General features: G+C 43.6%; 1 protein-coding gene across 7 annotated transcripts in view; it reads right to left on the bottom strand.

Annotated features, from left to right (window-relative positions):
* Window positions 1–27706, bottom strand: part of ITGB6 (integrin subunit beta 6) — a 158961-nt gene that overhangs the window by 8664 nt on the left and 122591 nt on the right. For all 7 annotated transcript variants that reach the window (XM_017342884.3, XM_070070781.1, XM_051849508.2 and 4 more), the window contains 5 exons: window positions 21403–21534; window positions 20777–21194; window positions 13798–14020; window positions 10608–10705; window positions 5484–5603 (listed from right to left, as the gene is read on the bottom strand). In XM_017342884.3, the coding sequence (XP_017198373.2) occupies window positions 5484–5603; window positions 10608–10705; window positions 13798–14020; window positions 20777–21194; window positions 21403–21534 (991 nt within the window). The remainder of the gene's footprint in view (window positions 1–5483; window positions 5604–10607; window positions 10706–13797; window positions 14021–20776; window positions 21195–21402; window positions 21535–27706) is intronic.

Genomic DNA, 27706 nt, shown 5'->3' with positions numbered 1-27706 from the left:
TAATAGCTGGGGGTTCTGGTCTTTCATACTCCCAGAAAGGAGAGACAGAAAAAAGGAGACGGAGACCAACCTCAACAGAGACAGGTTGCTTTATTGGAAGCAAAGGTTGGCAACAGTCTTCTTGTGAAGAGATTGTGCCCAGGGAGCATTTGGGATTCAGGTTTTATCTGGTTAGGAGGGACCCGGGGGGTGGGGGTGGGGGGTGGGGGGGGCGGTGTAGAAGGCAGTTGGCAGAAGCGGGTGGGTGGGGGGGGCTCTTTGAAGTCTCCGGGGAATTTCCCCCTTATCTGTTTCATAGCTGCCCTGTGCAGCTTATCTGTTTTGCCTTTTGCATTGCAAGGAGTTGAGAAGGGTCTGGTTAGGCACCAAGGATCTGGACAAAAGGGAGGATGTGGGCCTGGGAGGGGGAAGGAGGAAGCACTCTAATTCTGACTTTCAAATAAGTAAATCTTTTTTAAAATGTTGCTTTTACTGTACTGCTGGAATTAATGTAATTGTGCAATGATACATTACCCTCCCTCATTGACAGCACAATGACTAATAATTCTTGCAGTATACCCAAGACATGATATATTTCTGAATGAAACATTATAGTTAAGCTCTCCTTTGACCTTTGTAGAAAAAATGCCACAAAAATCATCAATAAATATTTGCATCTCCTCTGCAAGAGGAGAGAAACAATCCATAGTATGTGAGGAGGAAATGAATGATGCTGTTTTTCCTAACGTACTGCTTTTAGAGATTTAATAAAAAGAGTTACACACACAGGACTAGTGATGCTGAGTTTAAGGTAAGGCTCTATAGCCAATTTGAATTTGAGTGGGACTAATGACCCCCTAATAGCATGAGGCGTGGCTTCACATACTTTTGTTCTTTGGCCAAAACACTGTGGAAGGAGATTATGCAGAAATAAGTCAAGGAGCTAATGACACAGTTACTACAGGGTAAAGATCTGAAGACTGTATCCTAGCATAGCAAATGAACCATGGCTGCCTCTAATAGGTTAGTAACACTCCTGAGTTGTTTCTGAAGATGTGTTTCGAAGTGGGGGAAAAGGATTGCCTGTGTCACTGTGTGCAATGTGACCTGTTGAGCCTGGGCCAGGGCTCCATCTTATTCTAAGGTCCTGAGTGCTGCAGTGTTGCACAGTGCAATCCAGAAGATCTACCATGTGTGGCTTTTGAGTGCTTGAAATGTGGCTTTTCCAAGTTAGGTTATGCTCGCACTGGAAGTGAAAACACACAATGATTCAAGAGAGAGGTGGGGTGGCCGGTGCTGTTGTGCAGCAGGTTAATGCCCTAGCTTGAAGCACCGGCATCCCACATGGGCGCTGGTTCGAGACCCGGCTGCTCTATTTCCGATCCAGCTCTATGCTAGGGCCTGGGAAAGGGATAGAAGATGACTCAACTCCTTGGGCCCCTGCACCACGTGGGAGACCTGTCAGAAGCTCCTGGCTCCTGGCTTCGGATCGACGCAGCTCTGGCCATTGCAGCCAGTTGAGGAGTGAACCATCGGATGGAAGACTTTCTCTCTCTCTCTTTCTCTCTCTCTCTTTTTCTGCCTCTCCTCTCTCTGTGTAACTCTGACTTACAAATAAATAAATAAATCATTTAAAAAAAAGAGGGGGGAGGGAAGGGGGACTGGAGGAGAGAGGAGGGGAGGAAGTATGGCTGTCTTCTTGAAACTCTACCTACTGAATACATGGAATCTGTTCTCTTCATATTAATACAAAAAAGAATAAAAAAAAAACCAAGCTATCACTAACAATTTTAAATCTTGATTACATGCTGAAATGATAGTATTTTATATAATGGTAAATAAAATTCATGTCTTCTGTTGCTTTTTACTTTTTTGTGGTCACTAGAAAATTTTAAATGACATATATGGTTTGTGGAACAGTTCCACTTATCTAACATGTTTTGCAATTCATGCGTTTATTATGCTAGTGTAGCCAGTGGGAGGCAGTATAGCACAGTGCTTCCACAGTGGTTCCCAAACCAGCTGCAGCAATTCATTACTGCAAGACCTAGCAAATGATTTAACGTCTCTGTGCCTCATTGTCTTTACCTGTAAAATGCAAATAATAATAGAATAATAGCTCCATAAATGGGAGCTGCTATTATATCAGTATTACCGTCCCCATCATTATAACCAATGCATTCTTCCCCCTTCTCTATCCTTGGGACCCCAGGGCCTGAAACCTCCTGGCTGGAGCCTGCTGATACCTTCCAGCCAGGAACGCTTCCTGGCCATCTTGCCTTGACTCTGATGGGGCCTTTAGGCCCTCAAGTTCTCCCAGAAGCAAGAAAGGAAATGAAGGACACTCTGTGCCCACAGGCACTCAGGAAGTGATTCTTCACCTGGTTCCTTTTCCAGTTTGCTGGGAGGATACTGGGAATCACCAGCCTCCCCTCCTTTCCTGCTTTTCCATTTTGCCTCTTTCTTTCTTTTTTTTTTCCTCTTTTTTTTTTTTTTTTTTTTTTTTTTTTGACAGGCAGAGTGGACAGTGAGAGAGAGAGACAGAGAGAAAGGTCTTCCTTTGCCATTGGTTCACCCTCCAATGGCCGCCACGGCCAGCGCGCTGCGGCCGGCGCACCGCGCTAATCCGATGGCAGGAGCCAGGTATTTCTCCTGGTCTCCCATGGGGTGCAGGGCCCAAGGACTTGGGCCATCCTCCACTGCACTCCCCGGGCCACAGCAGAGAGCTGGCCTGGAAGAGGGGCAACCGGGACAGAATCTGGCGCCCTGACCGGGACTAGAACCTGTGTGCCGGCGCCGATAAGCGGAGGATTAGCCTAGTGAGCCACGGTGCCGGCCCCATTTTGGCTCTTTCAAACCTTCAGTTGACTGCCTTGGACTTCTCTGGTCTTCAAGCCGTGAGATGGGGAGGGACCACTGACTTCCATGGTCTGTTCTCTGGGCTCTTGGAAGTGCCAGGCCTACCCAGGAATACAACCATTGTGGAGAAAGAGACATCCTTGGAGCTCTAAGGTAACATCTGTTAAGGCTCAGAGAGGTTATTTTTCCTACTGCAAAAAGCATAGGGGTAAAACAACAACAACAACAAGCAAACAAACAAAACACCACAAGAAGAAGGTATCAGGGCTCCCAGGTGTCTGCTGAAGAGTGTGTTGATGTGCACCACTCACAAGGTGAGGAAGAATAAAATAGACAGCTGTTCAGTAATGAGAGGGCAGTTATCAACCAAAAGCGTGTTTCACAAAAGCAAAACAAAACAAAACAAAATAGACAGAAACAAATCACACCACCTAGACACAAAGCCGCTGAGTTTAAAAAAGAGCCTGTTCTGCATACTTGTTTTTGTTGTTGGGAATTCATGTTTCCAACAATATCAGTATTATAAAGGATGAGATGGTATTGGTTTCAAGACAACTTATGAAAGCCACTGCCACAGCCACAGGCAGGGGTTGGGGGTACAGTTGGGGAACCTGACCTTATAGAAGAGATAATGAGGAGGCAGGCGTTTTGTCTTATAAAGTAGTTCTTCCTGACGAAGCAGGATCCTTAACTAATGGCCACAAGATGCTTTTCATGTGTGCATTTCAAAGTTCATTTACGTAAAAAAGTTTAAGAGCAAGTCTCACTGTTCCCAGTTGAGATTCAAGGCCAAGTTCATAGTCATCCTCACGTTTATTGGTTTGTGCTGAACTCTACCCTCTCTCCCCCTCAGCGCTGTGATGTCCTGTTTTCTGATTGTGTTTTCTGAATTGGGTTATAATGTCTCAAACTTACTTTTGGTTACTTGGTACTGCTTTATTGCTTTGAATTTCACACTCTTAAGTGGTGCCAGTTTGACACCCTTCAGTTCATGTTCAGGACTGGATATTTGATCAGCATATGGATAAGCATACGGGCCCTGCAGCCTGTTCTTGCTGTGACTGGGGAGGAAGCTAAGATCCAAGCTTTTGGGGAAGGAGGGAGGTTGCTGACAAGATCTGATTTAATGCAGCTGTCATTCTGCAAGAGCCATTGAGGGAGGGACGTGTCATTAATTGATAACAGCAAAAAGGAGGCACCTGGGAGTTTCTGAGTTCTGTTAGGGCTGTTGCTCATGGAGAGATCTCGAGACCATCACTGTCAAGGTCCCAAGGGGTAGCTGGTAAAATTCAGAGTCCTTGGCCACACATCAAGTCTGTTGATTCAGGGTTTGGGAAGCTTTAAGAAGGTCCCAAGTAAATGTGATGCTCACTAAAATTTGGAAACTCCACAAAAATACTGTTTCCCCTACTTTTTCTCTAACTATTACAACCTCTCTCTCCCTTTCACTGAATATGAATTTTCATTTGAGGGATTCCCAAGTCCCAGTGAAAATGAAATTTGAAAGAAATTTGTGGAAATAATTTCAAATTCTGGTCAATATGAGGAGGAAAATAAAGAAACATTATGACAGACCATAACTAGGGACCAAAAGGGTGCATAAGGCATGGATTGCTAAGAATGGGACTTGACATTGAATCCTTAAAGGAGGAAAGGGGCCAGTCGGGGAACTATCTGGAGGAAGAGAAGGCTCTCAACCAACGGCCCAGCCTGTACAAAGGCTGTGAGACAGCAAAGCCCTCCTAGTCCATCCATGTGTCCAGTAATGCACACTAGACTCCTGCAGATTTGCCTCAAGGAAGAGGCTGAAGGTAAAATAGAAAGACTCAGCCTCTCCAGCTGCCATTAGCAGAGCTGCAGTACCTCCTTTTGGTTCCCAGATACGGATTATGCAGCTGCAGGGAAGTTCTACACCAAGCCCGTGAGTGTCAGGCTCTTTCTCCCTAGTTCTATTGGTGATAGCCGAGTCCTGTAGCCACTCCCAGAAACCGATGAGGATGAAAATCCTTAGAAGCAACAGATTCTGATGTCTTTTTCAGATCGCACCCTTCCTCATTGGCTGCTCCATGTCCTTTCTGGTTCACCATTATCTTCTAATGACCCATTACTGTAACTTACATGTATTGCCACTTCATGTGCAATTTCCCAGTTCATCCTTGAGCCAATACTTAGAAGGATGTACTATTATTTTGTTCATCTTGTAGATGAGAAAGTAGTTACTCAGAGATACAAGTGTCTACTGGAATGTCAAGCAGTGATGGAATGGTGGAGCAGGATTTGAATCCAAGTCTGCCTGATTCAGCTCTGTTGTTAAAACTGCTTCATTCTTCCCTGCTAGTTTTTCCAGGAGACACACCCTTTGTTATGTTTCATTAAACCAGTTCACCTTTCCTCAAGTCATAGGTCAACCTAAAGAGAGATGATTGGTGCAAATACCAGCCAGCTTTTAGCTGGTCTTCAAAAAAGACATTGGAACATACCAAACCTCATACTGGGTAACTTTCAATTCACAGGAAAGTAGAGAAACTTCCCAACAGAAGTTTAGGAATGACTTTCCTGGCAAGCTACCCAAAGTGACTGGCTGCTTGTGTCTGTTTGCCTGTGCAGTATCGTGTGCCACCGGCCATGCAAGGCAGGCCACCCACCTGTTTCACTGATGCTGTGAATGATGGATCTCCCCTCGTTATCTGTAGTTATTAGGAATGTAATAAGACACTCATTTTCTCCTTGCAGAGAGCAGGAAACAGAACCATCCTTTGAGAAATCTGCAGATAAAAGAGTCATTCATTAGGTTAAATGAGATTCTGGGAGATTATTTTTAAAGCAAAGTAGCATTGAGTTTTAATATGCAAATAAGAATCATCAGTATTGTAGGATGGGGATAGCAAAGCCATAGGCCCTTTTCCCACCAAGTGAGGTTCCAGTTTAATGTCAGAAGAACAGACCATCAGTGTACCTCTCAAACTATTGTGGGCAGGATTTCAATACAATGCAAGGACCACTGGGCAGGTGCCCATTGCTGGTTGATTATGGTGATGAGAGGGCTATATGTTTTTTGCTAACAGCAATGGAAAAGATGTCCCAACTGACATTTTTTTTCCTGAAAGGCAGAGACAGAGATCTCCTATCCACTGGCTTTCTCTCTGAATGTCTGAAACAACTGGTGTTGGGCCAGGCCAAAGCCAGGACTTCAGAACCCAGTCTGGTCTCTCACATAGGTGGTAGGAACCCAAGTATTGTAGCCATCCCTTGCTGCTTCCCAGGGTGTACATGCCTCGGGAGCTGAAATGGGAAGTAGAGCTGGGACTCAAACCCAGCGTCTCTGACATGGATGAGGGCATCCCAACTGGTGTGTTAAACACGGGCAAATTTGCCTGCCCCAAATTCTGATACTTAAAAATGGGCTTTTCTCTCAAAAGCATAGTCAAGATTGCTGGTCATGTATTTTCACTGCAGTAAATAAAAGTGAATACTAGGAAGCTGAAACTGAGGTGTTATTTAGCTCAGGACCAGCAAGATAAAGGTAAACCTCATATTAAAAGGAATCCAGAATGACAGTTTGCCCATCATCCAGAACAGCTCCTTTCTTTATGAAAATAAAAATCAGTTTTTCTCAAGTCTTTTCCAAATGGAATTGTTTTTCTTGTCAAGCTTATTCAAGAGGCAGAAAATGAATGTCATGACAGGAATGGAAAGTAGAGTGAAATTGCCACTCTCAGATGTTAGTACTATGTATCAGAAATTCTAGTGGTTCAGCTCCTTTGCCAAAATTACGTAGCCTTTTCCTATTTAACACAAATCAAAACAGAAACTTGTCTAACAGTCTCCTTCTATTCTAACTTGCAGACTCTTCAATGATATTGTTACAAACACTGTTTAAGCAGAACGACTATTTTCTCTTAATGTAAATTTGGAAGACATAGATGTGGGTCCGTCATTAGCATGTAGTCATGTGGTGCATCGGAATATTAAAACTGGGACTGTCCCAGATTATCCTGGGCATACTCTTCCAAGATTTATTATCCCTCATTAGCCTAAAAATAAAAAGGTGTTAATAAAACCGAATCTACTTGTGTTTCTCTGATTCTAACAAAGAAAAACTAAATAATAGCCTATTTCATACAAAGTTAGAAATATTAAATTCCTGTTTGCTGTAGTCTTTGCATTTAATTTTATGAGAAAAACTTGACAGTATCTGTGAGAAGTATTTTTTGTCTCATCTATGAAAAAACTAGTTAAACATTTAGTACTATAAATAAGGTTTCAGGTGATAGATTTAAGTGCTCAAAGTATTTTTAACTGATTAGAAGTACCATTGTATCATTTCTCAGCCTTTTGGCTAAGATCAAGTGTAGACGTATTGCTTTATATAGCAATATTAATAAATATACTCATGAATCATTTTCCTCTGGTCATTCTCAAATGCCTACTATCATCCAAATGTCCAATGTTGACAATGTGAGTTCTGGGGATCCACTCCAGGTCTTCCAAATTGAGAGTCTGGATGTGTACATAGGAACCTGGCCTTCTGGTCCACTGTTTAATAAGCATTTTTAATAAGGTGATTCTGATGAAGACATTTGGGAATCTCCAAGCTGTAATTAATTAGTAAACTTTGTATTATTTTGTGGGCTGGATTACAAATGACATTGCATATATAATTCATACTTTGGTCATTTTTAGATGGCCTTCCCTACCCCTGCTCTGACCTTTCCCTCCAATGAACTAGCATTCCTAAAGGCTGGGGGAATGTGCTTTTTCTCACTGGAGTGCTCTTTTTCTACCTTCCCCCTCTCCGCCATGACAGCACAGGCCTACTCAGCTCCTCTTGAAAATACTTCACGGAACACTTTGTTCTCAGGTAGAAAAAATGTGGACAGCTTATCGTCCCCCCTTCAGTAATATTAATCCTGCGTTTTTATTTCCTTTTATGTAGTGGCACTGAAGCACAGGGAGGCTTAATTTATGTGGCCAGGATTATTTAAGTTTTAATGGAACTGTGAATATGATCTTTGAGTCCCAACTCCTGTGTTGCTTTAATTACTTCCCTACTCCTATACATGACGGTTACAGCTATAGATGTAGCCCGTTTTGTAGTGTTGAGTATTGAAACGTTATTATCGAATATGCAATGAAAGATTTGCATAATTAGCTGCTAAGGTTTTCTTTTGTTGTTCATAAAAAAAAAATGGACCTTTCTTTTCTACCCTCCTGTGGGAGCTCTCACGGTGCTGCTCTAGAATAATACAGTGAAAATGAGATCCCAGGCTGTCCACGAAATCCTACTTAGCGAAGCAAGAAAGGCAAGAACAGGGCGAAGCCATGGAGTCTGGGAAGGAGCCCGGAGGATGCCAGAATCAGAACTTCATGCCTGAGTCAGGACAACCATGGATTTTAAGACCCAGCTCAAGGGTCATTAGCAGCTTCCAAAGAAAACCGTTTTTCCAGGAACTAAAAAAAAAAGAAAAAAAAAAAAAGCACTATGGGCGATAAGTCTGGGAATCCCTTCTTGACTATAATTCCTTCTCTGGCCTTTCCCGATGATTCACAATGCATGTTTAATTCACTGTGCCAGACACCTCTCAGAAGTCTTTCAAAGAAAACAAAAATAACTTAGCTTCCCATTTTTAAAAGGTATATGAGCCAGGCTGTCCACTCTGCCTGTCAAAAAAAAAAAAAAAAAAAAAAAAAAAAGGTATATGAGCCAGGGTGCTTTCTTTTTTTTTTTTTTTTTCCCCTTTTAATGCTTTCAGAACCAGTGTTCCATGGAACAGACTTTGAGTAATGATGCTGTGAGTACACAGTGTTGAGGTCATTCAAAACAACTTTTCCCTTAAAATGAAAAGAAGATCATTAAACCACATGTCCTGAGATGTGCCCACAGCACTGTGAGAATTAATTCATACGAATTACAGACTTGGGCCTCTTTTGTTGTTTACTTCCTGTGTCCTTGTTGAGAGAAGGGTAGGTCGCTGAAAGACCTTGAGGATGAGCAAAAATGATGTGAGAGTTTCAAGGTGGTCTGATCAATGATGTAACTGGGTGAGGACTTACAAGAAGGCTCATTAGAAAGGTGGCTTTAGAACTCACAGGCTGACAAATATGTATATTTCTTCTCTCAAGTTCATCTAGATTAGTATTTGGATGATACTAGCAATTCAATTGTTATTTTCAATTCTGAGTGAGAACTCATCACATTCCCTTCCTCAGAAGATAACTGACTCCAGTCCACAGTAATGTCCATGCTTTAGGTGCCACTGTGCCTAGTCTTCCTCTCAGAGCCAAGCACCTGTGATAAGCCACCTGGAAGACTGCGTACCTTAATACAGTGACTGCCATTGTAGTTTACATGCTTCGGGCTGTGCTCTCTTTCCTCTCAGCACTCAGACTCCACGTGTTGTTGGGAAATTGGCTTCGAGTCATTTACAAGGTATTTTCTGCCCTCTTTACTCATTTCTCAGAAATATGCGGAAAATATACCCACTGTTTGCTGTGAAGTGAACCAGAAGGCCATGCTGAGACTTTGGACTGCTTACTAATGACTGCCCACAGAGGCCGCTTCACTCAGCGCCTTAATGCATCTCACCTTCCATGCTAGTGGAAGGGACACACTATTTCGTCCCATTTACTGCTGTTTGGCGCGTTTATCTTTGGTCACCAGAAATGTATGGATGGGAGGTTTTATGATCACTAATCATGCCTGCATAGAGTAATTCCACTGTGCACAGTCAGAACTCTCAATTTTGAAACCAGGTCAACAATTTTCACAAGAATATAAATGTTATTAACTTGCTCCATGTTGGAAAGGATTTAATTTCCATATTCTAATTCTAACTATTCAAGGTATATATTCTACAGCATCATAAAATATTGCTTTGATAATTTCCCTTTACTTGTAATACATCTTGTTTACATCTCTAATGCACACAGAGTAGCAATTCCATATGAGCAGTTTGCCAAGGCAGAGTTTGTGATGATCTAAAACCAAATTACCCCAGATTGTTCTTTTAGGAAAAGTCAGCCAGCTTTTTTGTTTCAGAGTTCATAAATTATTTTCTAAACACTCTTCCCAGCTAAAATACTATCTACTTAAATATTTGAGATGGAATTTCATCATTAGGAAGAGTTTGGTTTTAAGTAATGAAATTTATCATGACAGATGAAAACAAGAGCAGAGTTTGCGGAGTAGTTAAAACAATAGGCCCTTCTTGTATTTTGAGGGTGAGGCAACGGGGATCTGGTGGTGATGGTGGGGGCAGGCATGTATTACCCTGTTTGGGAGGTGGGGAGTGACACATATGGAGGGAAAAGGCAGGATAATAGCCAATGACCAGGAACATCCCAGTATCTGGGAGCTGCTATCAAGAACACTGTTTTATAGTTGGTCTTGTCTTATCTTGAAATAAGGTAATCAAGCAATAGGATGATTTCAAGTTTGAGAGTGAACATTTATCCATGTCTTCAATTTTTCCATTTCCATTCTGGAAAATACAGTGTTCTGGAGTTCTCTATAGTGGTATCTGTTAAGCAGAGTGAACTTGTCAACAGAGCTGAAGTCAAATGAAATTGCCATGACTAAATTGCTTATATGTAAATCCACCAAGTTTTTAGCCTTATGGAAGGCACCCACTCTTAAAAAAAAAAAGGGATGCGAGAGAGCTAGTGCCCTAGGGCAAATGAGGCTGAGCTGCTGAGCCGCCCTAGATTCACAGGGGTTCTGCCCCAGAACCATGGAAAGGAAACGAGAAGCAACTTAAGACAAGGACAACCTTCTTCCTCACTGATGGTTGCACCCACAAGTTTGCATTTGTCCACACATTCTTCTTGGGCCTGGCCATCAGCAGACAAGTGGCATTCAATGCAGCTCCTGTGGACGGTATTCAACAGTTGATCAGTTCATGTTCATGGAAAACAGGCAGCAAGACTATTGCTTTACTACTGTTGTTGCAATTTGTGCTAATAGGAGTGTCTCATACATGATGTTGTCTTTTGTTACTTTCAGAAAGAGTTGAGTGATATTTGGACATTGAATTTTTCTGAATTCCACTCAATCATCAATGTTCCTATGCCAGCTTTGATAATAGCTACTGTACTTACCTATCTCTAATGATTGCTTCTGATTGATTAAGCAAAAATAACTTTTTTTATATTTGATCTAGCTTTATTTTCATTTTATTTTTTTCCTAGGAAGAGCTTATATTCCTGAAATACAATTAAAGATTAGACAAACCTTTGAATTTCTTAACACAAATGGTCTACATGGTAACCAGAATTCCAAGAACCATTAGTGGTTTTCATATATGACATATATAATCATTCAAAATTTTCACTTTTCTGTAACTCTTTTGAATAAGTCCAAGACTTGATGGGGTATTTCCAAAAACTGAAGATTAGAATCTAGATTCTCATGACTGCAAGTGTTTTAAAAATATGGCTTCTTATAGAAAAGTGTTATTTCCAAGAACATAGTTCAGGAATGAAGCTTTTTTTTTTTTTGACTGGCAGAGTTAGTGAGAGAGAGACAGAGAGAAAGGTCTTCCTTCCGTTGGTTCACCCTCCAAATGGCCGCCATGGCCGGTGCTGTGCCGATCTGAAGCCAGGAGCCAGGTGCCTCCTCCTGGTCTCCCATGCGGGTGCAAGGCCCAAGCACTTGGGCCATTCCTCCACTGCCCTTCCGGGCCACAGCAGAGAGCTGGACTGGAAGAGGGGCAACTGGGACTAGTATCCGGCACCCCAACTGGGACAAGAACCCGGGGTGCCGGCACTGCAGGTGGAGGATTAACCAAGTGAGCTGCGGTGCCGGCCAAAGCTTTTCTTAAGATGGCTATAGAGCAGGGTAAAATTTGTTTTGTTTTTGTTTTTATTTTTGACAGGCAGAGTGGACAGTGAGAGAGAGAGAGAGAGAGAAAGGTCTTCCTTTGCCTTTGGTTCACCCTCCAATGGCCGCCGCAGCCAGCGTGCTGCGGCCGGCGCGCCGCGCTGATCCGATGGCAGGAGCCAGGTACTTATCCTGGTCTCCCATGGGGTGCAGGGCCCAAGGACTTGGGCCGTCTTCCACTGCACTCCCTGGCCACAGCAGAGAGCTGGCCTGGAAGAGGGGCAACCGGGACAGAATCTGGCGCCCCGTCCGGGACTAGAACCCGGTGTGCCAGCGCCGATAAGCGGAGGATTAGCCTAGTGAGCCACGGCGCCGGCCGAGCAGGGTAAAATTGGAAGCTGAGTTCATCTCATGCTGAGAATCACTGTACAAGTAGACTGTGTTTAGAGTAACTCAAGGAGGAAGTTTTTCTTACTGTGGGCACACATCACGCTGCCTCTCTCTCCCATGGTCATGGAGATATATGCTCTTTTAAGTGCTTAGGAACATCCCCAGCATGCCTTGGGAAATCTCAGCTCCATTGCACTTCCTAGGCCAAGCCTTCCCTCACTCTTGAGCCTATTAGTTCTCTTGCAGTGGAAGGCCCACAGGAAAAATAGAGGTTTTGCCTTCAAGTGGCCTTTGCATGGCAACTGGAGTGCATTTATGTAGATAGGGCTTTATCTGGAGTGGCTTGGCAGGGGTCTGGAGGAGATTATGGAATCCCTTAAAGCACCTCCTCCTTTGTGCCTCTCACTGACATCTGCACAGCTTGTCGATCCCTTAAAGAGTAGCTCGTTGCACTTTCTATATGCCTTCTCGCAATTGTCAGCCTGGTTATCACTGTAATGTTCTTTTAAGTCTTCCTTTCTCACCAGACTCTTATGCACCTATGAAAGCAGGAACTATAACTGTTTCAGTCTTTTCTGCATGCCCATGGGCCTAACATGATCCTTGGCATACTGTAGGAGCTTAATTATCTGTTTGATAAATGCAGGAATAAATGAAAGAATGGACTAGTCTCACAATTAACATAAACACTAAGGAGGTCATTGCACCTGATTTCCAAATCCAACTACTTTGATTGTTAATTTCATATCTTGTAACTCTGATTTAAGATCGAACCATATTTAGAGAAAAGATGAAATCAGTGATGGAAGAAACAGTTTTGAAATGCTATTTTACAGTAAATTCTATGTCAATAATTCTAACCAGGTACCCAGGCTTCTTAGTATATTCCTTAGTTTGCTAGGGACTATGACAGAGATTTTGACACGCGAATGGTGAGTAGCCACTGTGTGAAGAAGTGATTTTCTCACCCTGTTTACATCAGAAATACAACTCTCACCCTTGTGGGTACCAGAGTTAATAGAAATACAAAGTGCTTAAACGTATTTGCTACATAACGCAATATCTACTGCAGTGGCATAACACAGATGTTTTAGAGACTTGTTCCACCTGATCTTTGAATTTTTCCTCAATTCGATAAAGAAATTAGCAGCCAGCCACAGAGAGAGTTTTCTTATGGGAAAATAAGACACTGTGAGGTTTTGTGTTGTCGCTATTGTTCACATGATCTAAAAGAAAAAAACACAACAGCTGAGTGACAACCAAAGGAAGGCACCACAGAGCGGGCGTGGCTTAGAGGAGAGTGAGAACTGAGGGCTAAGATTGTCTCTGCTGCTGCCCTCCTGTACACCTCTAGATAAGACAGCAGCCTGTCTATTTCCCCTGAAAAATGCTGACCACATGGGTGTCTCCAGTCTCCCTCTGGGCATTCCTTCTGTGTGGCTGGTGTTGTAACCCAGAGGCCATCTGATGTTATCAGTGTGGGACATTAACTCCATGTCCCCAGGCCAGTCTCCAACAGAACAGTGACACATCAGGATTCTGGGTGATCAGGACTGAGAAAGAGGCCAAGTGAGACGAACACTCCAAGCTGAGGATCACAGGGGCCTTGGGTTTTGTGCATTTTGATGGATGCCACGAGCCCAAACCCCACAAAAGCAATGCACAGTGTGAGTTTACAAATGTCATTCTAACTTGGATCAACGTGACACCTATCCATCCGCCAAGGGGACTGAAGACAGGGCAGCCCTTACCGTTTCGAGTTACAGGGGTCACCGCAGGTGGGACACCTCTCACAGGTTGGTCCCGAGGCTCCGGAATTGGTGCAGACACATCTGCCACAAATGCAGTCCCCTCGCCCGCTGCAGAGCACTCCGTCATGGGAGACGCACGCATCTGTGCTCGTGGTGCAGTTGCAGTACTCGCCGGTCCAGCCGCTCCGGCACACGCATTCCCCGCAGGCGCATTCGCCATTGTCTGCAACACAGAAAGCCCGGGGCCTGTCATGGCCAGAACCACTTGCACATGTACGGTGTGTGTGTGTGTGTGTGTGTGTGTGTGTATTGAATGTGTTTTGCTAATTGTCAGTATTTACTGATCTGGTCTGTTAACTGAAGATCCACATGATGACCTGTTGTTATACGAAACAGAATGTATAACTAGAGGAAATGGTATAATGCAGAAAGCCCACAATAGCCACTCAGTGTGTATATGTGCATCCATATATGTATATGAAAGGTTTTTTTAGAAGTGTGTGAAAAATTAGAATTAAGGGATAAACCTCTTTTGTTGGAAACACTTTGGAATTCATACCTTGCTTTTTCATCATATGCATTTTATGGACTTTTTTAAGACCTCTTATAGGAAGGAGTTTAAGAAATTTTGCACCAAAATAGTTATCTTTTAATTCCATTTTCCCGTAAAACCTTTGAAGTACCCATGTATATTTAATTGTTATTGGACTTTTAATTAAGGTGCGATAGGACCGAGATGAAGACAGACCTAGGTTAATACCCAGCCTCTGCCTCACTCAAGCTGAGCGTTCATGAAACCTTATCTATGAGACAGAGGCAGTAAAATCTACTTCACTTGGTTGTAGTCAGATAAAATAATGTGTCAATTACCCAGTGTTGCTTCTCTAGTAATGATATCCCATAGGCATACAGTGAGTGCTCAACAATTTCATTGTTTAACAAACTCAGTATTTACTATGTGCCAATGATTGTGTTAGCCATGGGGATAGAAAATTAAACAAGATAAGATCACTGAATTTATGACTCAGTTTAGGAGTCAGGCCAATAAATACTACTCCTGGACTAAGAAATGCAGTGCAGAGTGGAAGGGGCTACATGCACAGAGAAAGAATTTCTAAACTGGACTGGAGATCAGAGGATGTTTCCAGAGGATGAGACACCTGATGTGCATTTGGAAGACAGACACAGAAGATAGTTAGAAGAGGGTCTTATGTGTTTCAGGCAGAGAAAAACGTGTCGGTCAATGATAGCAGAGTGAGATCACATGACCTGTTTAATAACCCTGGAAGGTTCATATGAATGGGTCCCCAGTGCATATGGCAGGGGAGGGTGGAAAGTCATCAAAAAGTCAGAAATCAGATTATGAAAAGGCTTACGGGCAGAAGTAGGAATTTTTATCCCAAAAGTTATGGAATTTTAAGTAAGGGAGAGATATGAACAGATAGATACATGTTTAGAGATACCCCAGCCATAGTATACAGGGTCAAATGAAAGACAAGACAACTAGTTAGGAGGCACCTGCAGGAGTAAAGGTGAGGAGATGAGACAGTGAAGGAGATGACAGTGAAGGAGATGACAGATGACAGTGAGGAGATGAGACAGCAGCATGGGGAATGGAGATGAAGGCAATGCAATGCTGGGACTGCATGCTCAGAGCATGGGTGAGACTGGTGCCAGAGTATGGGAAGAGAGGGACGGAATTCTCTCCAGGTGACCAGACTGGACAGCTGGGTGGATGGTGTGGCTTCTCGTTGACCTGGAATGGAAGCTGGCTCATGGTCAGTGCTCTATCCCCAGTGCTCAGCACAGAGAAGAGCCCAGCTGTTGAAATAAACAGATGGTTCTGGCATGAGAGGAAAAACAACTTTGGGTGGAAAAGATGATGCACTCACTTGTGTCCCTGCTGGTTTGGAAGCACCTGTGGGTTTGGGAGTCATCCGAGAAAGGTGCCCACATTGGAATATCTGGGTCTGATTCCCGGCCCTGGCTCCTAACTCCAACATCCCGCCAATGCAGACCTTGGGAAGCAGCGGTGATGCTCAAGAAAATGTGCCTCTGTCACCCGTTTGGGAAACCTGGATTTTGTTCTTGGCTCCAGTCCTGGCCCAGCCCTAGCTTTTGTGGGAATTTGGGACAGGAATGCTGTCTTTCAAATACATGCATACATATATACATACACACATACAACAAAAATGTAATCAGAGAAAATGATCCTTATAGAAGAGACTGAGAGGTAGGAGAGGAACAGGAGTGATGTTGCAGAAGCCTGGGGAACAGGCAGCTTGAAAGAAGGAGGCATATGGGGCCAGCATTGTGACATAGCTGGTTAAGCCACCGCCTGTGAAACCAACATCCCATATGGGTGCTGGTTCGTGTCCTGGCTGCCCTACTTCCAATCCAGCTCTCTGCTAATGCACCTGGGAAAAGCAGTAGAAGTTGATCCAACTGTTTGGTCCCCTGCTACAAATGTGGGAGACCAGAATGAAGCTCCTGGTTCCTGGCTTTGGTCTGGTCCAGCCCTGGCTGTTGCAGCCATCTGAGGAGTGAACCAGCAAATGGCAGATCTCTCTCACTTTCTGTATCTCCCTCTCCCTGTGTAACTCTGACTTTCAAATAAATAAATAAATTAAAAACAAAAACAAAAAAAAAACCAAAAAACAAAACAAAACCACAAGGCGGCATGTGGATACTCGCTGTAGACAAATATCTAATCTGAAAGGGTCCCTTTCGGATCTGGCCACTCAATGGTGTGTGAAACTCTCTAAAGTCATGAATTATTTAAGCAAATGGGTTTGTACATTCTTTCTATCTTAATTTTTGGGTGCCTTCCATGCCCAAAATACTGAAATAGGCACTTTATGTTCTGAACAAATCACATTTATTTACCAACTCTCATAACTGATATTTTCCTTCAGAAGAAGAAATGTGCATTTAAGCATTTTGCCTCCCAACTTTTGCTCTTCCAGCACAATTTAGGATTATTTAAGATGACTTTAAGAATGTTTGTAACTGTGCCTGGCCATAAGTTAGCATCGTGTGTTTAACTTACTAGAATTACTTCCAAAACATGTCCAGTGAGAATAATATATAAATAAAATTATCCATCAGTATCAAAGTTCCTATAGTTTTACTGAAAATAAAGCAGAAGTAAAAATAATCACAAATGAGGCAGGTTTCCATTAATAGGAGACACTGCCAAGTTCACTGTTGAAAGGGTTCTGGATTTTCTCTTATAATTTTTGTTCTAGTAACTGCTTACTTTTCTGTGTTCATGACTAAATTTTAATGGACTTGGACTAGCAGAATCCTTGGCCTAATCCTCTGTTTGGTTGAAAAAAAAATCATGGAACAGAGAAGACAACCACTAAGGATCTGAAGTTGGATTCTGATTACTCCTGGGGTGTGTGTGTGTGTGTGGGGGGGGGTGTTCGTGTGGGTGTGTGTATCTGGTACCAAAAAAATTGATATCCATGCCTATTTTTTCATAATATGCATTTTCCACAAATGTTTTGAAGATTCCATCATACACATGGGTTTCAGGATTTTTTTTGCACCAAAATAAACATCTTTTAATTCCATTTTCCACAAACTTTTTGAGGTATCCTCTTGTATATGTGTGTGTGTTTATACACTAAAAAACATGCTTTTCTAATGAAAAATGAATGAAGTTTATCCAGATCCATGCCATCAAGACATATTCCAACTGCATTTCAGAACCTGGGTCATTCATAATTGAACTAATTGATTCAAAGCCAAGAATAACTAAGGCATTTGGGCCAAAGCCATTGATTTAATTTTTATATGTAAGTAATCTTCTAAACTACAATGTCTTTTTCCCCTTCTTCAGCAAAGGAGAAGCTTACTTTCATGATAGAAGCTTCTATATTATAGTCTATTCTGAAAACTTAATATGATTTATAAATATTATTAAATGAAATGTGTATTTCCAGATGCTTCTGTGAATGCCCCAGCTTGTCATTGCCTGTGAGCATAACTTGGCAGAAATTGAGGAAACTCTGCCTGGAGAAGCAGAAAGGGAACATGCATGGTGCAAGCATGAAGGACCCCTTTTTCAGGACACAAAAATCCTGTTAGCCTTCCAGAAGCATCAACCTGATCGCAAAAGTTGCCAACTGATATCCTCAGGCAACCAATTATCTAACACACCTGTTCACACAGCAACACAATCGTGCTGGCTTCAGGTAGAGGCAAGATGATAACCAAAGATCAAGAAGAAATTACCAGGCTCTTTTTCAGAGGGATGGATCTTTTCTGGGGTGCCTTTGACAATAGGTGTAAGTGCATAATGGCAGGAAGCTTCTTCTCTAATGTCATTTGCCTGTTAGAGCTTCCAGGCTCTTTGAATCAAAATAGAAGACACTAATGGAATTTGGGCAAGGAAAAAAGAAAATCAATGGAGCCCTATATCTTTGAGTGCTTACAGATGGATGAAAGAAATTGCATGAAGAACCCTGTGATAATAGATCTTGAGAAAAGCAGCACATGCTGAGTCTATTAGTTTTCAAACAAGTAAGATCCACTCAAGTTGTGAAGAGACAGCACCATTAGTCCTGCTGTTGAAAACACTAGCAGCAGCAGCATCAGACATGTTCACAGTGCCAGGCAGTTTTTATCTCTTCCAAAGCTCAAAGCCAGGTACATAGTAGGTCCTCCCTAACCATATGTTGAATTTGATTAACTCCACTTACTGTTATTATAACTTTCAAGAGAATGTTACTAATTATAGAATAACATCCTTTGTGGTGCTGCTAGGAAGCAAAGCAGCTTGGGAGAAATAGGACTGATTGAGCATCACAAAGTACCTGAAAGAAGGAAATTGGCATGAGTGAAGTTTTGTGAGTCCAGCTGAAGAAATCATTGTGTTCTCTAAATGGAATTTCTGTAGCAATCGCTGCATCTGACTCCAAGAAAGGCTCTATTGTGAGACCTTCCTAACTGCAATGCACAGCGAGTTATCTCTTTTTGAGTTTCTGTTCTTCTTTCATGGTACAAAATAGAATGAAAGACTGCTAAACACAGTTCAGCCATGTATACTGTCAGATCTGTCTGAGCCAAGATTTAAAGGGGGAAACATAGATAGTAACACTATTTTATTATTAGAGTCCACTTACGTTTTCTTGGAAATAATTTCAAATGCTTTCTAACACCTATTTAAAAAAAAAGACTTCTGCTAGAAATGGAGTGTGGGATTTTCCCACATGGATGCTTTCTATGGTGTGGGGACGGCCAGAGCTGGCTTCTGCTCTCCTGATTGGGTCTTGTTTCCATCAGGTGGGAAGAGAACTGATATGGGTTTGGAAATACACTCCATAAATCAGCAAGTAAACCTCTGAGTGAGAGGGAAGAGGAGTGGTCTCAAGTGGGCCAGATCCTAAATGTTTCAGTCAGTAAGGGAGGAAAAGGCAGATTTTGCTCAGAAGAGCCTACACTTTCGCACAGCCACAGCGGTAGTGAGGAAGTGAAATGGCATCAACTGGCGCTCAGAAGGCGTGCAGTTCTTTGACGCTTCGTTCTCTCATGTCTTTCTTTTCTGAAAATTAGACTCTTTTCTATATTCTTGATGCTGGCTTGAAAACACGACCCGCTGAGTTTTTCTATAAAGATAATGGCTTTCTGGTTTTGAAGATCTGTTTGCTTTCGGACTGAAAAACAGAGATACTACAGCTTAGATTTGGCAGTTATTATTGCCATTGTAGCACAAATTTCTATCATTTAAAAGTATATTGGGGCCTGTGCTGTGGCCTAGCGGGCACAGCCGCCACCTGCAGTGCTGGCATCCCATATAGGCACCAGTTTGAGTCTTGGCTGCTCCCCTTCTGATCCAGCTCTCTGCTATGGCCTGGGAAAGCAGTAGAGGATGGCCCAAGTCCTTGGGCCCCTGCAACCATGTGGGAAACCAGGAAGAAGCTCCTGGCTCTTGGCTTCGGATTGGTGCAGCTCCGGCCATTGCGGCCATATGGGGAGAGGACCAGCAGATAGAAGACCTCTCTCTCTCTCTCTCTCTTTCTCTTTCTCTCTCTGCCTCTGCCTCTCTGTAATTCTGCCTTTCAAATAAATAAATTTTAAAAAGTATATTCACATACACATAATAATTGCCTGAAAGGTTATACTTAAATATATATTTCTACATACCAGAATGATTATACATCATGTTATATGTAATATGAGAGTGCCTCAGAAAGTTAATGGAAAATGTGTATTATGAAAAAACTAAAAATTTGTTGCCCCTTAAATTCTTTTAATTTAGCATTTCTATGAACTTTTTGAGCTTTGCTTGTGTATTCTTAAACTACAGTGACTTTACCTGTACAGAGACTATTAAAACATAAATATTCCTATTTTTAAGTTTTTCAAATTTCTCCAGAAATTCCAGGTAGCTTTTCATTTCATGCTTTCCATTGGCTGCTTTCCACTTGTCCTCACCCATCTTTCTTACACCCCTAGCCTGGTGTCTGTCACTTGGCAGGTGCTTAGTAAATATCTCTGCAGTGAATGAAGGCCTTCAAAGTCCACTGCGTAATTCTGTGCTCCTTGACCTTGGCAGCATTACCTGTTTAGTGATCTAGCTTTTTATTTTTCCAAAGTAATAGGCATTTAAGAATTGGGGCATTCAGCGGCTTGATCCAGAGAGGTCTAGAAGGTAATGGAGTTAAGATTACAGGCATTTCTTCAAGGTTTGGGGGGATGGCTAGGGAGAAGACACTGCCATCTTTTACTTACTTTTAGGGAAATTATAATAGAAATATAAATTCAGTTGATTGAGATTTTACCCCAGGTAAATGTTAGAGTTAGGAAAACAACAACAACAAAGCAAGATTCAGTAACCTCAGCCTAAACATGAAGTCACTCAATTGATAAACAAATGTTTCCTGAGCACCTGCTATGCCCAGGAAACTGCAGACAGAGCGAAGGACGCCAAGCCCCTGCCTGATATAGAGTGAGACGTGGTATAGCCTACCTCCACAGAGCAGTCCTTTGTGTCTCACGCAGGAGAAATTGTCACACTGACAGAACGGCCCGTAAATGTTTCCATAGGGAGACAAGTGGCAGACGCACTGCCCGCAGTAGCAGTCACCCCTGCCGCTGCACGAGGGCTGCCCGGGGGCCTCTCTGCAGGAGTCCGTGCTCAGCATGTCCTCGCCACACTCGCAGCGAGGACCCATGTGGCCTGGGTGGCAGGCACACACTCCACACTGGAAGGAGCCGTTGCCATCGTGGCATTTGGAGCTGTTTACTTCCACTTCTTGCTGACAGTCACAGCTGCACTGGGGACTGATGAGGATTTCCAGGGTGTCTCCCAGGCCCACGGGCTTTATGACAATGTGCTGGCTTCTCTTCTCGCAGTTGGCTACGCTCACGGTCACGTTGAAGGAAGCCTGTGAGAGAACATAGGAACGATCTGCTTCCTCCAGCCACCAGCAGACAAGAGGTGAAACCAGGCTGCAAGCTTTGCATCCATCAGCTTTGTAAAAGAGATGCTCCTTAGATCTTTTAAAGCCTTGAAAGAATACAAAGCTTCAGTGAGCTCTGCCAAGTTCTCACCCCCTGGCCTATTTATTTCAGGTCTTTGGGCTCTCTACTTACTGTGTCTCCGACCTTCATGTGCGAGCATTTCTTTTGGTGTGGGAAGAGGGTGCTGTTACAGATGGCTGTGAATGACAAGTTGAGTCCTTCCGTGTCTCCTAATACTTCCAGTTCCACTTCTGACCGAAGTTCCTTTAGTTAAGGCACAGAGAGTTAGATGAAGTCACAACCATAACATACAGCCAGAAGAAGGAACTGTGAATCATCTTCATTAAACTAAAAATGAATAAAATTAAATAGGGTCTGAAATAAATTCATCATGTCATTACTCAAGCAAGAAAGTGAGCAATCAATATATTTCATATTTTATCAAATCGAAGATGCCATCAATTATAAGATTTGCTATTATTTTATGACAATTAAATTATGACAGATACCTGGAGACAGTTCTGCACAATATATGAAATATACCCATCAGTCTAAAACAATTTAGCTTTGAAAATTATTTTATCCATTTTGAGGGATTTGGCAAATTCTCCTCCCCTGAGTTGCACGGCTTGGCATATAAAAGGCAGTTTTTTTTTTTTTTTTTTTTTTGCTTATATCTCAGTGATAAATAAAACATCTTACTTTACTTGTAAGTATTACCATTTCTTGGGTCCCATAACACAGCTGGCTGTTGCTTTGGAAGGACTGCAGAATGGCAGTAATTCCTTCAACAGTGAATATCTCCTCACTGGTATCAAATTAACACCCTGCTGCTCTGTGTCGGGACATTTCTGCATACATCACTTTTCATTTGAATATAGAATTGTGGCAGACACTTTTTGAATCCATTAAACTTAACACGTGTTCAACAAATGGAAGTGACGACAATCACATTGTCAAAGAAAGCTCCATCATGCCTGCCACCTGGCAGACGGTGCTTGTGAGGCACTGCTAACTCCAAGCTGGATCCTAGTTCTACAGATGTCGAAATGTGGGTGGAAGCTGTTGGAATGTATTTAGTACCTTTTGTTCATTTAGTTTAGAGTCAGTTCTGGGGAAATAATAAGACCGGATTTCTTCCCTCAGGAAAAAAAAAAAAAAAAAAGCTGATCATCTTACTTTTTACTCTCCTTTGTTCACTTACAAAATAAAAGTATATTTTAGGGGGACACAACCAAATTAATATAAAAAATAAGTTAGAATAATATTAAGTTATATTTCAATTCATTCAAAAAGTTTTGAAAATGCTGTTGGCATGGTTAAACCACATTCAGCTTTAACTTTTCCTTAAGTATGATCTAGCCCACCCCATAGCAAAAGGACCCTGACGTCCTCCAAATTCTATTCACACTAAAATCATCAGGAATTATGACAGGTGTGTTGGAGACCATGGAGCAGTGGGTTCAAAGCTTAAAGAGACAAATGCAGTATGACCAGGAAGTCTGTAGATGACAGCAATAATGAGACCAGTGAGTGACATAATGTTACATGGAGGAAGCCTTGGCACTGATAGAGTCAAATTGCCAATTTGACCAGGAGTATTTTAAAATACAGTTCCCAAGGAAAGCGTAGAAATGTTAACTTGTGTTTTTCATCATTGCCTTTATCCACTCATTGAGCATCTCCTAGAAGTCAGGCAAATCCAACCAATCAGTGCCGTCCTGGATGTAAAGGTCAACAGCGGAGCTTACCATGGGGATCCTAAGTTTTGAGCAGCTTCTACTGCGTACTTAGGGAAAGAAGGAAATCAGTGAGCGAGGGTCAGATGAACACATAAGCAGTACTAAAGGTGTGAAAATTTTTTAAGACATTATTTGTCTGAAAGAGTAACAGAGAGAAGAGGAGAGAGAGAGAGAGATCTTCCATCTCCTGGTTCACTCCCCAGATGGTTGCAACAACCAGGGCTATGCCAGACCAAAGCCAGGAGCCAGGACAGATGTTCGCAAGTCCTTGGGCGATCTTCCACTGCTTTTCTAGACAAATTAGCAGGGAGCTGGACTAGAAGCAGAGCAGCCAGGACTCCAACTGGCACCCATATGGGATACCAATTACACAGGTGCCAGTTTTTAAAAATATTGATAAACTGATGCCAGAACACAGGTCCCAATTTTTAAAAATATTGATACAGCACTGTAAGATAAGAACTTAAAGTAGAAAAAGGATTTTAGATTTTTTTACCATTATATTTTCTTACCTTTATCTTTTGTAACTGGAAAGAAATTCAATGGGTTCCAATTTTTTCAAGTCTTTTTAGGATATATTTAAAAATAACAGTAGAGGGGCTGGTACTGCGGCTCACTAGGCTAATCCTCCGCCTTGCGGCGCTGGCACACCGGGTTCTAGTCCCGGTCGGGGCGCCAGATTCTGTCCCGGTTGCCCCTCTTCCAGGCCAGCTCTCTGCTGTGGCCAGGGAGTGCAGTGGAGGATGGCCCAGGTGCTTGGGCCCTGCACCCCATGGGAGACCAGGAGAAGCACCTGGCTCCTGCCATCAGATCAGCATGGTGCGCTGGCCGCAGAACGCCGGCCGCGGCGGCCATTGGAGGGTGAACCAACGGCAAAAGGAAGACCTTTCTCTCTGTCTCTCTCTCTCACTGTCCACTCTGCCTGTCAAAAATAATAATAATAATAATAATAATAATAACAACAGTAGAGGGAGCGGCAAGATGGCGTAATAGGAAGGGAGCACACTGATAGTCCGGGGAGAGACAGTTTAATAAAAGTGGAGATACTGCAGGTTCAAGGAAGAGTAGGGGAAGAAACAGCAGAAGAAACTCTTCCGGAACTAGTGATTCACAGTGGACCTGTGTGGAGAGCGTGGGAGCCCACAGTTCGGGACACCAGCAGCAGACTCAACACACCAGCGCTGGAACATGAGGTGAGCCGAACCTCAATAGCCCAAGACACCGGCAGGCAAGCGGAAAGAGGAGACTAGAGGGAATGACCCCAGGGGGAAAAGTTCACCAGGGTAACTAGAAGAGAGAAAGAGAGAGAAAAAAAAAGTGACCAATACGGACACGGGTTTCTCTCTCTCCGCTCACCTCTCAAGGGCGAGCAAGACAAAGAGCAGGTGCCATCTTGGACAGACGTCATAAGCAGAGCGACCTCAGGTCTGCACCGGCCCTGAGCCTAGCAGAAAAACCTGACTCTGGGTGGGGTGAATTAACAGGAGATTAGGACCTAGTGAATTTGTGGTGCTACTGAACTGAGACTGTGAAAAAAGAGACGGTGGGGGAGAGAACTCACGGAATTCACGTGAGCACTCTCCAGAGACACTACAATTCCATAACTTTGGCAACCCAGTGGGAGACTGAAGGAGAATTTGAGCCCACTCTGAGGGCAGAACAGATTCCCTGTGTGGTCCTTGGGAAAGAGCTTCCGATCTCTGGCTCCTGTGGGTATATCATTTGCCTGCTAATTACCTCCAACTTCGTTCAGCTGTGCGGAATTACTTGCCTTTTGAATCAAAAAAAGAAAGAGAGAGAGAGAGAGAGATCTACCATGCCTAACCTGGGAGTGTCACCTTTGGCACACCAAACAGAGCTCTCAGGCCACACCCATCTCAAGCCTCTAAGGCTCCATCAAAAACAGACAGTCCACTTAATCTAGAGTCATAGTATAACAAGAAAAAGCACCACAGCGAAGAAACCAAATATCTCCAATATGCCAAATAACAAACGCAAAAACCGAGGTAATAAAAACAAGGAAGAGGGCGGAGCCAAGATGGCGGAATAGTGAGGGCGTGCACCGATAGTCCGGGAAAATTTAGTTTAAAAAAAGGTGAGTTACGGTAGCCTCAGAAAAAAGAACCAGGAAAATATTGCAGAGGAAACCCTTCTGGATTGAGTGGTCGTGAATCGGAGGACCTACTGGGAGAACAAGGTCGCCCACCGCGCGGAAGCCGAGCCGCGGGACCGAGCTGCGCAAGCTGCAGGCTCTGCGCGCCAGTGCACGAAGGGGAGTGCGTGCCACACAGACAACAGTGGGGAGACTTGGGTCGTCCAGGGCTCCGAGTCCACACATCGGCGCTGGAAGGGGAGCGGACCTGCGTGGAGAGTGTGGGAGCCCACAGTTCGGGACACCAGCGGCAGACTCAACACACCAGCGCTGGAACATGAGGTGAGCCAAACCTCAATAGCCCGAGACACCGGCAGGCAAGCGGAAAGAGGAGACTAGAGGGAACGACCCCCGGGGCGGGGGGAGAGGAAAAAAAAAAAAAGGTGACTGGTACGGACACGGGTTTCTCTCTCTCCACTCACCTCTCAAGGGCGAGCAAGACAAAGAGCAGGCGCCATCTTGGACATACGTCATAAGCAGAGCGACCTCAGGTCTGCACCGGCCCTGAGCCTAGCAGAAAAACCTGACTCTGGGTGGGGTGAATTAACAGGAGATTAGGACCTAGTGAATTTGTGGTGCTACTGAACTGAGACTGTGAAAAAAGAGACGGTGGGGGAGAGAACTCACGGAATTCACGTGAGCACTCTCCAGAGACGCTACAATTCCATAACTTTGGCAACCCAGTGGGAGACTGAAGGAGAATTTGAGCCCACTCTGAGGGCAGAACAGATTCCCTGTGTGGTCCTTGGGAAAGAGCTTCCGATCTCTGGCTCCTGTGGGTATATCATTTGCCTGCTAACTACCTCCAACTTCGTTCAGCTGTGCAGAATAACTTCCCTTTTGAATCAAAAAAAAAAAAAAAAAGAAAGAAAGAAAGAGAGAGAGAGAGAGAGATCTACCACGCCTAACCTGGGAGTGTCACCTTTGGCACACCAAACAGAACTCTCAGGCCACACCCATCTCAAGCCTCTAAGGCTCCATCAAAAACAGACAGTCCACTTAATCTAGAGTCATAGTATAACAAGAAAAAGCACCACAGTGAAGAAACCAAATATCTCCAATATGCCAAATAACAAACGCAAAAACCGAGGTAATAAAAACAAGGAAGAGGGCGGAGCCAAGATGGCGGAATAGTGAGGGCGTGCACCGATAGTCCGGGAAAATTTAGTTTAAAAAAAGGTGAGTTACGGTAGCCTCAGAAAAAAGAACCAGGAAAATATTGCAGAGGAAACCCTTCTGGATTGAGTGGTCGTGAATCGGAGGACCTACTGGGAGAACAAGGTCGCCCACCGCGCAGAAGCCGAGCCGCGGGACCGAGCTGCGCAAGCTGCAGGCTCTGCGCGCCAGTGCACGAAGGGGAGTGCGTGCCACACAGACAACAGTGGGGAGACTTGGGTCGTCCAGGGCTCCGAGTCCACACATCGGTGCTGGAAGGGGAGCGGACCTGCGTGGAGAGTGTGGGAGCCCACAGTTCGGGACACCAGCGGCAGACTCAACACACCAGCGCTGGAACATGAGGTGAGCCGAACCTCAATAGCCTGAGACACCGGCAGGCAAGCGGAAAGAGGAGACTAGAGGGAACGACCCCCGGGGCGGGGGGAGAGGAAAAAAAAAAAAAAGGTGACTGGTACAGACACGGGTTTCTCTCTCTCCGCTCACCTCTCAAGGGCGAGCAAGACAAAGAGCAGGCGCCATCTTGGACAGACGTCATAAGCAGAGCGACCTCAGGTCTGCACTGGCCCTGAGCCTAGCAGAAAAACCTGACTCTGGGTGGGGTGAATTAACAGGAGATTAGGACCTAGTGAATTTGTGGTGCTACTGAACTGAGACTGTGAAAAAAGAGACGGTGGGGGAGAGAACTCACGGAATTCACGTGAGCACTCTCCAGAGACGCTACAATTCCGTAACTTTGGCAACCCAGTGGGAGACTGAAGGAGAATTTGAGCCCACTCTGAGGGCAGAACAGATTCCCTGTGTGGTCCTTGGGAAAGAGCTTCCGATCTCTGGCTCCTGTGGGTATATCATTTGCCTGCTAACTACCTCCAACTTCGTTCAGCTGTGCAGAATAACTTCCCTTTTGAATCAAAAAAAAAAAAAAAAGAAAGAGAGAGAGAGGGGTTTACCACGCCTAACCTGGGAGTGTCACCTTTGGCACACCAAACAGAGCTCTCAGGCCACACCCATCTCAAGCCCTAAGGCTCCATCAAAAACAGATAGTCCACTTAATCTAGAGTCATAGTATAACAAGAAAAAGCACCACAGTGAAGAAACCAAATATCTCCAATATGCCAAATAACAAATGCAAAAACCGAGGTAATAAAAACAAGGAAGTCACCATGAAGCCCTCAAATGAAAAAGACACCCCAATTCAAGATTATGAGGATGATGAGATCGAAGAAATGCAAGAAGCAGATCTCAAAAAATTGATAAGAACATTAAGAAGTTCTCAAAAACAAATTCTTGAACTACAGAAATCCTTAATGGACAAGATAGAAAATCTCTCTCGTGAAAATGAAATATTAAGGAGGAATCAAAATGAAAT

This window comes from Oryctolagus cuniculus, chromosome 3 (assembly GCF_964237555.1).
Source record: "Oryctolagus cuniculus chromosome 3, mOryCun1.1, whole genome shotgun sequence".
Lineage (NCBI taxonomy): Eukaryota > Metazoa > Chordata > Mammalia > Lagomorpha > Leporidae > Oryctolagus > Oryctolagus cuniculus.
Note: the sequence above shows the minus strand (reverse complement) of the source record. Positions and strands in the feature narration are given on the sequence as shown.